The sequence below is a fragment of the Protopterus annectens genome, chromosome 10.part0 (assembly GCF_019279795.1).
Source record: "Protopterus annectens isolate FY-2018-M chromosome 10.part0, PAN1.0, whole genome shotgun sequence".
Classification (NCBI taxonomy): domain Eukaryota; kingdom Metazoa; phylum Chordata; order Ceratodontiformes; family Protopteridae; genus Protopterus; species Protopterus annectens.
The window spans coordinates 1,568,456,318-1,568,468,677 of NC_056744.1; the positions used below are offsets into that span (position 1 = coordinate 1,568,456,318).

Below are 12,360 nucleotides of genomic sequence, written 5' to 3' on the forward strand. Positions count from 1 at the left end.
TGTGTGGAGTGTGCGAATACTCTCACAGTGGTTCCCACAGTATTCAGCTAATCATAAACCAAAAGAAACGGACTTGCTTGACGAAAATATGATGGCACAAAACCCACAAAAAACGAGTATCCACCTGAATAACACTCAGCAAGGGTTTAATAAAACAAATCCACAAAGCGCAAAAAAGACAGTATGAATTAAGCGCTTTCGTTTCAAACTGATTTGCTGATTTGCTTTGGCCTGTTTGACATACCCCATAGGAAATAAGCTCATCGGAACTGCTGCTCCCCTAGCAAAATCGGAGTCATTTTTTGGTACGGATTGTGTTGGGATAAGAGGAAAAAAAGTGAAACCAGAATTCTCAATTATATGCAGCCTCAACCCATGCAGTTTCTTCCAGATAAGGTTACAAATCGGAATCTACTCGCATTCCAGTTGATGACAATGGGTTCCCATGAATCCCAGAAACCTGGTCCTGTATGACAGAGACAAAGAAGGCTTTTTTTGAAAATGTATCTGGAACCCTAGACTGGTAAGGAAGGAGACAACCCATGTTAAAGACTCTTGACCTCTGAGAAAAGACTCTACAAACAATAAGAAAGTTGTCTAAATAAAGACATATCAGAGTGTCCAGAAGTCCAAGAAGGGCTATTCCACTGACTAAATTCTGTGTGAATAATCTTAGGGCTGTGGATAACCCAAAGGATAATACAGAGGACTAATACGATGACCCACAGAAAATCTGAGAGAGGAAAGAACTTATCTCCAGGCAAGTTCTTTCTTTGGAATCAGAAACAATCTGAAATAAACACACCTGCCCCGTGTGGCCTAAAAACACAGGTCTATTCGTAGGGTTATCCTTCGACTGCAAACGGAGAGATTGAGTGCCTGTGTGCCAGAGTTAAGAGACATAGTGGAAGGAAGAATGCAGGTAGGTCAGTCAATGTAATGATGTAGACTGTCCCCTTTTCTGAAAAGATTCCAGTGTTTTGTTAATGTTGATCCCCTCCTGCCACCTCTTCTTTATGTCCAGTTTGTTAAAAGTAAGAAGGCACTGTTTTAGGTCTCCTACGCCTTTCAGAAAAACAAACTGATTTATAAAGGGGACGTGAAAGTGCAATTCCCAGAACAAATTTCCCTCTTTCATCACAGTGTTTCAGGACCCATGTAGAAAAAGGACCAAACAAATTATTTTGTCAAACGCAAAGCAGAGCAGAAAATCTGTGAGACTTTGGTTACATAACCAGAAATACCTCCTTAAAACAGTAGCAATAGCATGGGCCCTAGACACAGTATGTAAGAATCCTAAAAGCCAGAGTAGCTGAAAAGAAAATTCTCTTCCCAAATCTATGCAGCACTTTACTTTCTTTGTCCTCAGAGAGTGGTTATGATTCAACAAAAGCCTATTGCCAGATGACGCTGATACACGAATGGCTGTATCAGATCATAAGTGAAAAAAAACGAAATTGTTAGCCTGGGAAGCTCTATAAATTTTTGAGCTTTTTTAGGGACCAAAGACTGGGAATCAGGATTATTACAGGCAGCATTAAAGACTTATTACAATGATTGGCAGAATAGGAGTAGTGGGACTTCAACTTGTAATAAATTTAGCATTTCCTCATTTAATTCCCACAAAATTACAGAATTAATCCTGGAAACAGAGTTGGTGGGGAAATCCTCTAAGAAAGATGGGGCATATATGCTTTCCCCAGAATCAGAGTCCTAGCCTTGGAAATCCATAAGGAGGGAACTCTACCTCTATCAATGTGATACTCTTCTGACTGGACCACCACCAGGATTTTCTAAATCACAACAGTGCACAGTAAGAACTTTTGAATTCTAGAACTGCCTGCAATAAACTCCTGGCTAAACGTACTTAAGTGTATCATAAAAATTATAAATGTTTCATTTCTCTAAGTAAAATATCCCGGGAAGAAAACAGAGGGGACATGGCACTCTATATCCCAGGCAAGAGGCACTTTCCCAGCTGCCCTGAGAAGGATCTCCCAGAGCAACTTGTAGCCCCAAAATGAAAGATTGTCTAAGGGCATGGGAGAACAATGGAAGAGCATACATCTCTGACCCCCTTCATGACAGCATAAAAGCAAAACTAGACGAACCAGTGAAGGACATGAGGAACAACAAATGGCTACTACAGATGCCTTACCAGCAAATGAGGCACTGGTGACTGCTAAGACTTGCATTTAGCAAGTTTTTTTTCTTTTTAGGTACAGTGGGAAGAAAATAGCATGACCAGTGTGAGTAACAGTGCTGTGACTGATGAAGAAGCCCAACTGTTGGTAAGCACTGCTGCAAAAACTACCAGAAAGTAAGTTGTTACAAAGTGATCACAATCACCACGGACACACGCACACACACTTCCCTAAGCAGTCCCCAAACCAAATTAGATGCAAAAGCTGTACAAAAAATCCTTGCCTGAACAATAGTTCCTTTCCCTTCATGGCTGTGATTGAAACACACACAAACACACACAAACACACACAAACACACACAAACACACACGGCTAAGTTATAATGAAGTGCACAAGCACTACAAACAAGACCTCTAGTTTTAATACTCTAGTTAAGTAAAAGATGACCATCTAAACTCAAAAGATGCAAAAGCAGTAAACTTTTAACACAAAAAGTGCCCCTAAGGAAGGAAAAAAAGCCTCTACAGTTAGTAAGGTGGTTCTCAAGAATAATTATATTAACAAAATTAGTTTTCTAAACGTAAAAAATGCCACTTTTAGTCAAAAATTAGAAACATGCTCTAATCTTACAAATGAAAATTTAAAGTTTTGCGGAAGGGTTCCCATCTTGGATTTACCTGCCAGAAATGAAGATGTAGATGCACTGCTGCTCCTGAGAAGCTCTTTAGTTGGCCTCCTGTGAGGTGGCAAAAAAGTATGGAAGTCCCTTCCTTCTGTCTGGTACTTATCTAATTGGTCATCCCTAATCAGCTGCCAGAAGAAAGATGTGGGAGGGAGCCAGAGCTTTTGAAGTAGGCAGGTTGTTACTTCTTCGGCAGCAAACAACCCAAATAGCCAAAAGCTCATGCAGCACTGGAAACAATAAACATCTAATTTCTCCACCCTAATCCAAGATGACATCATGCAGTTCTCATTATACCACATGTGGCTCTATTCATCTACAACCAGGAAATAGAAAATACTTGCAATTTCATGGAAAACTACTACTAAACTGAAGAGTTCAGAGCTTATTTTGTAAATTTTGCAAAATATTTCTTGCACCAGTTAAGTATCAAAAAATACATGTTGCAGAAAATTTGCTCATGTTAATCGTTACCTTAAAGGGCACAGGAAATTGCTTTAAGACAAGAGATGCTTTAACTTGACTCAAACCTGCAGCACTATACTAAAACTACAAACACAGGATACAGACAAACTTGGATGTTCTATAAAAATTCATGCCAGTAAACAGAAGAACTTCAAACTCAAAAGCACTTACTAAAAGCTATGAGGAATTTGCCATAGCCTCTTCTTTGATATGGAGGTAACGTGAGAATGCAGGCTACATTATTTCCATCTGGAGACTCTTTTTCCTGTTAAGACAAGAGAGATTATGAAAAAAATCCATCCTATACAGTTATAAGTGCAGATTTTCCCTTACCACCTAAATATCTTCCACCTCTTTCCATCCATAAATAGGCCACATTTCAAGACTAACTGCCATAACATACCACTGTGGCCAACATGAAACAAGTGGTACTAACCTTTAAAAGAAAATATGGAAATCAGAACTCATAAAAGCAAAGCCACAGTGAAACCAGTTTCACAAAGCAAATGAAATACATACATTAGACGCCAAGTGACAGATAACTGGGAACTCATGTGCTTAGCATAATGCTAAATCCGTGTCATCTTCTTCAGTCCATCTCAACTTATTGGTATGTCAAATATGATTAGATCATCAACAATGGCAATGTTTAGACTTTGGATCCAACGTTCAGGATGCTCCCTTTCCCATAGTACCACTGTCTGCTTTATAGACTAATCAATTTATGCCAATTGTAGGAAAGAACAGGAAAAGACAGCAAAACAGAGTTAAGGACTTTAAGGCAAGGCCACAAACAGGTCCAGTGCAGTCAATCGAGAGCTTAAGATGGTGACAATTCGGATGGAAGTTTGAAATAGAAAGCAACATGGACCTAAGAGTTACAGTTAAGTACATGATTTTCATATCCAATGTCTTCTACACGTCTCGCAACTTATGGGAGAAGGTCCTCAGCTACCAAACTCCTGGGGGGGGGGGGGGGGATACAGAAAGATATTCTGGGAGATGGTGGAACCAAACAAAGCCCTAAGCCTTAGACCTAGACTGCAGGCCCAGTTTGTAATGAGATACAAATGTGTGAACTGTGGGCCAAGTAGTAGTGGCACAAAAATCAACAGCGACCTTTGAAAAGAAAACTGTAGTGGTTGCTACCAGTCTTGTTGAATATGCTTTAGGTCTGACAGGCAATAAAACTTCTTAGTTTTACAAAAGAAAAAAAGCTGGCCAGACTTCCTGAAATCTTTCATGTGACAAAGTGAGACTGACAACGAAAATGTAGCAAATATTCATCTTTACTTGGGAAATTAGGAAAAATACAGGTAGATGAATTGTCTGATTAAAAGACTCTAATGCTACCTTTGAAAGAAAATCTGGCTTTGTTCGAAGGGATACCCTATTTTTAGGACAGATGAAATACGACTGCCTATAACAAGGCCTGCAATTCTGAAATTCCCTTTGCTCAGGTAAATGCCGCCAGGAATATGGCTTTCTGAGACATGAATTTCGAACTTGCATTTACAATGGACCTGAAGGGGGAGGGGGGATCCAGTCAACACTTGAAACAAGATAGTAACATCCCAAGGTGAAAAGGTATCCCTTAAAGGAGGACACAGAAGAAAGGTAACATTTTAGAGATGCAACAGGGATCTGCTTTTGCTTATAAGAAAATTTAAAATAGCTGCCAGTTGAACTTTAACCATGCAGTAACTAGTTCCTGCATGAAAATGGTCTGCAAGAAAGCCTGGAATTCATGACAAAGGAGCAGAAAGTGAGTCTAGACCTTTGGTTAAAGCCCAGATAGAAAATTGCTTCCACTTACTTCTGTATACATGCTTGCTGGAAGGCTTTTGAGAGGATAAATTAACAATGGACGAAAGTCTGAAACTGCAGGCCAATAAAAGTGGGGAAACCAAGCTACCAGATGCAGGGATTTAATGTCCAGGTGAGGCTTGTCGAACGAGTGAGAGACAAGATCCAGAAAAGGATTTAGTACCCATGGTGGGAACACCAGATGAGACCACAGGAATGGGAACCATGTTTGTCAAGGCCCCTGGGTCATTAGCCTAGTAACACACTATAAAACCATAAAAGTGGGCAATAAGAATCACTTTCACCAGGCGGTTTTATGAAGAAATATGGTTACCACTGGAGTCTGTAGATAAAAAGCAGAGGAGAGCCAGTGGCCAAGTGTGGACCAAAGCATCCATCAGGGACCACCCCTCTTGCAGAATTAAGGCAGAAAATCTGCTGCATTTGGTGTTGTTGGGAGCAACAAACAGGCTGCTGCAAGGCTGGTCCCAGCAGCTGAAGATCATTGTAAACACTGACTGAGGAACCACTCATGCGGCAGAAGAACTGATCTGCTCAACTTGTTTGCTAATACACTGGATCGCCTCTGGGATATGGGATTGCATCTAGAAAGCTGTGGGAAGACACTGCCCACTGTCAGACCCTCATGGCCTCTGACAAAGGGTAGCAGCAGGTTCTGCCTTGTTTGATGTACCAGACCACTGTCCTGCCATTTGTCTGGATAGCAATCACACCTGTGGGGAGGAAGTCCTGAAAAGGCCTGCAACTCTAGGATGACTGCCCTCTTCTCCAGTACACTGATTGGCAGTTTGGACTGCCAGACTGCCTTGGACCATCTTCTCTTCAAAATGCCCTCCCAACCCCAGAAGACATGCAGCTGTGGTCACAGTGGGTCCAGACATGGTAAGAATGAAGGAACTGCCCAGACAGAGGGAGGGGCTAGCATATAGGTTAAGGTCTTTATCTTACAGATACAAGACATGGGATTTGATTCTGACCTCTGGTTATTTGCAAGGCTTGTAATAGTCAGTAGACTGATAGCCTAGTATTCACCTATGAGAGACTAGAGAAGAATTTATAGGTTCAAAGGTAAGCACTAAGCTAGCTGCCCTTGCAGACCATTTTAAATCAAGCCAATTTCCCTTTTTGTGCTCGAAATAACCTCTCTCATTTGATTACAGATTGCCTTTACCCATCCCAATTATATATTACTCCTGCTGAGAATAAATGGGATCATACCATAGATAGAGGGGATCCATGCACAGAATAAATCATTTAGGAGCTGCACATGTCCATCAGCAGTACAGAGGGCAGTCCTTTGTAAATTTTCTGTTTCCCATCCATAGATCTAAGTTGTGCTTGAAAATGGACAGGGATGAACTTTATGTGGATGGAGTCAGTTTCACAACAGCAGTATCCTATACAAAATATACCTGTTCCTATAAAACCATTCTGTTGATGTCGAGAAGAGGTTTGGATACCTAGACCAAGTATTTTTGATGACATCTGACTTTGATGCGCAGTAAATTTATTGGTAATTGGTCAGAGGATGTCTTGTACGGCAGACACAGGATAACTCTTTGCAGTCTGTAAGATAGAAAGTATAGTGACAGGGTTTTGAGTCGGTCCACATAGGACATGCCTTTTAGGCCTTGCTCGTCTGGTAGGACCTCCTGGATGACTTGTCTGTTTAGCAGTCTTACAATCTCTTAGGCCACTGCCCTTTTCTGTAGGGGAGGTACATTGGGAAGACTTGTTTGTGATAGTTTGGGGGGGTATGCGGTGCGCGATAGTCTCTGGTTATTACTTTCACCAATGATGAATTGACAGTGATGTCTGACCAAGCACGAGGATGCAAAGATAAGCACCCTAAACTGGCTCTGGGATGTGGAATTCAGGCAAGCTTTCAGGAGAGCTGTAGGGGTTAGTCTTTGAATGGTCCTTGAAATCATTGGTTATACAAACCACCTCTGCCTCTAGGGCAACATATTCACCCTTCCACCTTCTGCCTCCAGGCTCGTCTTAAGTAAAACCTTACAATTTTCAGAACCATTGGTTCTTATCTTTTCAATTTTGAGAAAAGAACCGGTGTGGGGTGGAAAAGTGGATGCCAATGGAAGAGAGTTTTGCTGTCCTGCCCACGCCTGGTTAAGCATCCGGAGCCTTAAGCTCAAACAAGGTGAACTCATCAAAAGGAGTATTTGAAAAGGGTGTGCCATCCATAGGGCTGGACAACAGGCACAGACACATTTGTAATAGACTGTATGGTTGCCAACTCCCTATCCAACATGTTGCAGGATGATATAGTATCACAGAGATATGGAGAACCCTTTGGTCATATCCCTCAAATCTAGAAAGGGTGAGGTAACTCGGCACACATGCAACAAATGTCACTGAGGTGTACACTAGTTTTTCAAATCTGTTTACAGCCCCAGATTTTATGCTTAAGGGATGGAGATGAGAATTCTCCTTCCTTGGAGAGTTCTTAGTGGGCACTGGCACCACAATACCCCCTTACTCCAGTGTGGCCTACCTCAGGGTGAGACCAAAATCTTTGCATCAGTGGACCAAGCCCCCATCTGCCTAAGCAAATAAAGTATGACCCCAAAGGTGATGTCTTCTTGGGGAGGGAACCTTTGTTGACCCCGTCCCTCATCAAGGTCTGTCACACCTGTAAGCAACTCCTGCAGTGTGTGTGTGTGTGTGTGTGTGTGTGTGTGTGTGTGTGTGTGTGTGTGTGTGTGTGTGTGTGTGTGTATAAATGCTTTCTGCACTCTTCTGCAGAAGAATCAGAAGCCGAAGGGAGCTCACACTAGGAGCTCGATCAAGGTTCAATGGAGCTGGCTGTCCTGAAAGAACAGGATGATGTTAAACTTCAGAAGCCAGAAAGGATCGAGACAGATTCAAATGAGCACAGGTCACCTCGTCAACAGGGCGAGAAAAGCTCATCAAATGCTTTGAAGACCAAAGCCAGTCAACAAGGGTATTTCTCCTGGGGTCCAAGGACCCAGACAGGAAACCATCACAAGATGCAACCTGGCTCAAAGAACAGCTTCTGTGTCTGCCTCAGATATCAAGAACTGAGTGAAGCGGACAGGTCTGCCATGACCCTTGGATCCTGACACTGAGCCTCTGGCTCCAGGACCCCACCCCCAAGATCAGACTCCGGAGTCGAGCAAGTGAGGGACGACTCCCAAGAGTCTAGGACATCTGGACCATCAGTTCTAACACAGGGATTCTGAGGGAAACATCCCGATCCAAGACAGCCTTATCTGAAAGTCTGACAAGGAAAGCAGTAACCAGATGGGAGATACAAGGGCCTGGTCCCTCTATCCCCAAGGTAGGCAGAGTGGATAGGATCCCCATCTGGATCAGAATCTTCAAGAATTTTTGCACTATTCTATCCATGTTTACTTTCCAAAGACTAGCCTGGAAGACCTGCGGAAGGTCTTCTCCAAATGTAAGGCGGGAGATCCTTAGCTCTGGGAGAAACACTTATACAGAAAAAACAGACATAGAAGTATTATAGGCAGAGAATAGACCCTGAGCAAACCTATCTCTGATAGAAGAGAAGACGTACAGTCCAAAGAACTGGCAACTTTTCGTGCAGGGACAGAGAAATATGGATCTGGGGATCATTTTTTTCAAGTACTTAGAAACATTTTTCCCCCTTTCTTTTTCTATTTTTTTAAAGACTTCTCCCTTTCTGATTTGTCAGGAAGTCTATCCAAAGGTTTCTTTAGCAAGTGGAGAGCCCACCTGAGATGAAGCAGATGCTCCCCGTTGTAAATTTCTCCAAGTCTTTTGGGTTTCTAATACCATGATAGGAATATATCCCATTCCTAAGCCAGGGTATGATTAAAGTTCATGAAATTTGACTCTTGCAATTCATATGGAGTTGCATACACTGGCAGCGTATCTAAATGTGACTTCTTTTTTTTTTACTACACCTGTTGCTCCTACTACTACTGGAACAGTATGGGTATCCTTCCACATTGCTCTCGTTGGCAAATTTGACTGAGTCTCTCTGTAAGCAAGACACTAATCACAGGGTGTACAATTTCAATGATCAATGCTACTTTTGTCTTTTCTTCCTGGACTGCTATGTGTGGTTCCTACATCTTTTTTTTTTTTTTTTTTTTTTTTTTTTGGAAATGTTGGCAATGGGTGATCCCATGTGATACAAACAATTTTCTACAATGCCTTCTGGTTCATGCTTCCAGTACTTCTCAACTACTTAATAATGTAGTACTTGAACAGTCTTCAATGCAACAGCCCTGCCTTTCAGATTCTCCTTTGCAGACAGGCAGAAGGCCCCCTGTGGATCAATTTAGAACAGTGTTCCAAAGGGGCTCACACCCAAAGGGCAAACCGATACCACACTTCCTCCAAGTGCAAAACCCCCAAGAAGTAAATGCATTTAGAGCAAGGATCTTAATATTGGGGAGGGATTTTGTGCCTGCAGGCAAAACATTTTTTTAAATCTGGTCTCTTGTTGGACTACAATTTATTTATTTTATTTAACATTTGTTTACTGGGAAAGTCCGACCTGGAACCAGCCAATTTTCAGGGGAGGCCCGAGGAGAAACGCTCCAGATGCATGCCTTTGTAGCATGAGAAGAAACCTGAGTGCCCAGAGGAAACCCACATGAATGCAGGGAGGACATGCAGACTTCACACAGAAGACACCCCAGCCGAAAAGAGAACAGAGGACCCTCTTGCTGTGAGGAGACAACGGTAACCGCGGCACCACTACACCATACAAAAGTGGAGTTAACAAAACATGACAACAAATCATGAAATGACTGTCCAAAAACTATGAACTAGTATTAGAACACTGTGAAATCACTAAAAAGCCAAGTATAAAGTTTATTTTTGGGGCGGGGGCAGAAAAAAAAGATGTGAATTCCAACCAGCTAGAGCGACTTCAGCTTAAAAGGTTGGACTAAATTTTAACTCATTCTAAAATGCCACAAAAAGAGCAAAGGGAAGGTTCAAGAAACATCCCTAGAGCAAAGACAGACTTGTCTGAAGACCCAAACATCACAGAGAAAATTGAGACTAAAAAGCTCACATCTGACTTCAAGTGGCAAAACTTAATTCATCCCCAGTGGATCTCAAAATGCAGCCTGAATTAGCCAGAAGAGTAGCAAAGAGGAATACAGCCCTAACATGTCCAGGAGGTCCACGTTCGACTAGCAGCTCGGGTGAGTGAGGAGCTGGCAGGGAGGGATGGGTATACTCATTCAAAGGCAGGGGAAGAGAGTTAGTTTAGGCATTCCCTGCAGGGAGGCATGGGATAGAGAGTAGGGGAGTAGCTCTCAGATGTAAAAGGTGAATGCAAGGGGGGGGGGGGGGGAAGAGTCACATACCAAGAGGCATGTATGAAAAAAAGTCCCCTGGTGGAAGCATCAATAGCATAATCTCCAAGACAAACTGGTTCAGTGCTGGCCCCAGCCTTAGAACCTAAATAGTCTGGAGGCACTAGGAGAGGCTGGTAGATCCAGCGAGGGACAGTGGCACTGGGATACCTGGAAAGAATGAAGAAGATGGAAATAGAAATGCAGCTTGAACTGAGGGACTAGAGATGGAGACAAAACACCTAGAGGTTGAAGCTGACAAAGGAATGAAAAAGCACAAAATACAAAGGAAGTGAGCACAAACTAAGAAAATAAAGCTGCAGTAGAGAATTGTCAGCATAAACAGATCACAGTGCAACAGAAGGAGCAATAAGTAAGGCAGCACTATAGTAAGATGGAACTGCTATACCTTTAAAGTCACGTAAATTAGAGTTAAAAACCTAGCCATGTAAACAAAGATCAATGCTAAACTGTTTCCACAGTATAAAAGGGGCCTGACTTATACCGACATTTGAACATGCATCTACCAAACTGACCTAGGTTACCGAATGAAGCTTATAATACTCCTCCCTGGTAAAGCAATGCATACTTTGCCAAAAATGCCCAATTTTGAAAGGAATACCGGCAGCAAACTGTCCTGAAATTGCAGCTGCTCCAGATTACAAGGGACTTGTACCTTATAACCTAGTACAGGGGATGGAAACCACTGCTAAGACATAACTATTACCTAGGCCTGCAAATGTTAGAAAGAAACATTACTTGCTCAGACAACTGGGACTATGGTAGAGCCATTTTTTCAGATGTCATTGGTCAAAGGAGACTTGGACTGGGAAGAAAGGCAAATAGGTACTACTGTTTTGATAATGTTCAAATATGAAATGACAGAGTGCTTTGTGTACATGCACGTACACATAGCCAGGCACAGATAAAATCACACCTCACTCCTCATCCAAAACTCCATTTTTTTTTCTATGTCATTTGCTTATACTCTTTACTAAATATCCCACTTAATTTTTTTTATCTTTATTACACTATTTACTATTTCAAATACAGTTGGTTTAGACACCAATTTCCACTTTCTAGCAATTGCTTTTTAGGCAGCCACCAGAATTAAAGGTTTCACTACATACAGGCAAATTCAGACCCTGTATCCCAGCTCAAAAAATCAATTCCTTAGTCACACTAATTTGCTCACCCAATATTTCTGACACTTGAGTGTAATGAGTTAGCAGAAACTCCCTGAACATACATTCCCAGTTATTTCCTTCTTCCCCATCACACCTCCAATATTTGCCATGTACTTCAGGAAATTTTCTCTCAAGTCTGCTTGGAGTATAAAAATACTTCTGCAGACCCTTTCAAGCAAAAATCTCAAATCTTCTAGACTTGGTTGAATATTTGGGAGTCATACACATCCTCGTACTGTTCCCTTATGAACTACTAAAACAAAGGTCTCTTCCTAACCTTTTCTAACCTTTTCAGACAATTTTGTAAAGTTACCATACAGTATTTATATGCTCTATTAAAATTATCCCTTTTTTAGCAGCAGCTTCTGTTCTATAATCAACTGAACTCTACCACAGCACGTTTTTCATTTAGGATTCTCCTTTGCCTACAACTCCAATATAAACCCCTAATAGGGAAGGCACAGCCTGCAGTCCAAATGTCTTCTTGGACTCTTCCTATTCTATTACCTTTCCCTCTCTAGTTATTTGCTACCAATACGTTGGTCCCTTTGCTGGTTTTCTCCAGTAAACCCCAGTCCCCTCTCGCCTATTCTCAGTACCCCTAACTGCAGTCATCCCTTTCTGCAGAATCTCCTTTCCCCAATCGCATGTTGGTTTAGTTCTTACAATATCGTTACTTTATAAATGTAATACCCTGTACTGCTGCTGTTACTCTC

The 12,360-nt window shown here is 41.9% G+C and overlaps 1 protein-coding gene across 2 annotated transcripts in view; it reads right to left on the minus strand.

The window, feature by feature from the left end:
* Positions 1-12,360, minus strand: part of KAT8 (lysine acetyltransferase 8) — a 317,451-nt gene that overhangs the window by 173,857 nt on the left and 131,234 nt on the right. For both annotated transcript variants that reach the window (XM_044086214.1, XM_044086215.1), the window contains exon 8: positions 3,463-3,556. In XM_044086214.1, coding sequence (XP_043942149.1) covers positions 3,463-3,556 — 94 coding nt within the window. The remainder of the gene's footprint in view (positions 1-3,462; positions 3,557-12,360) is intronic.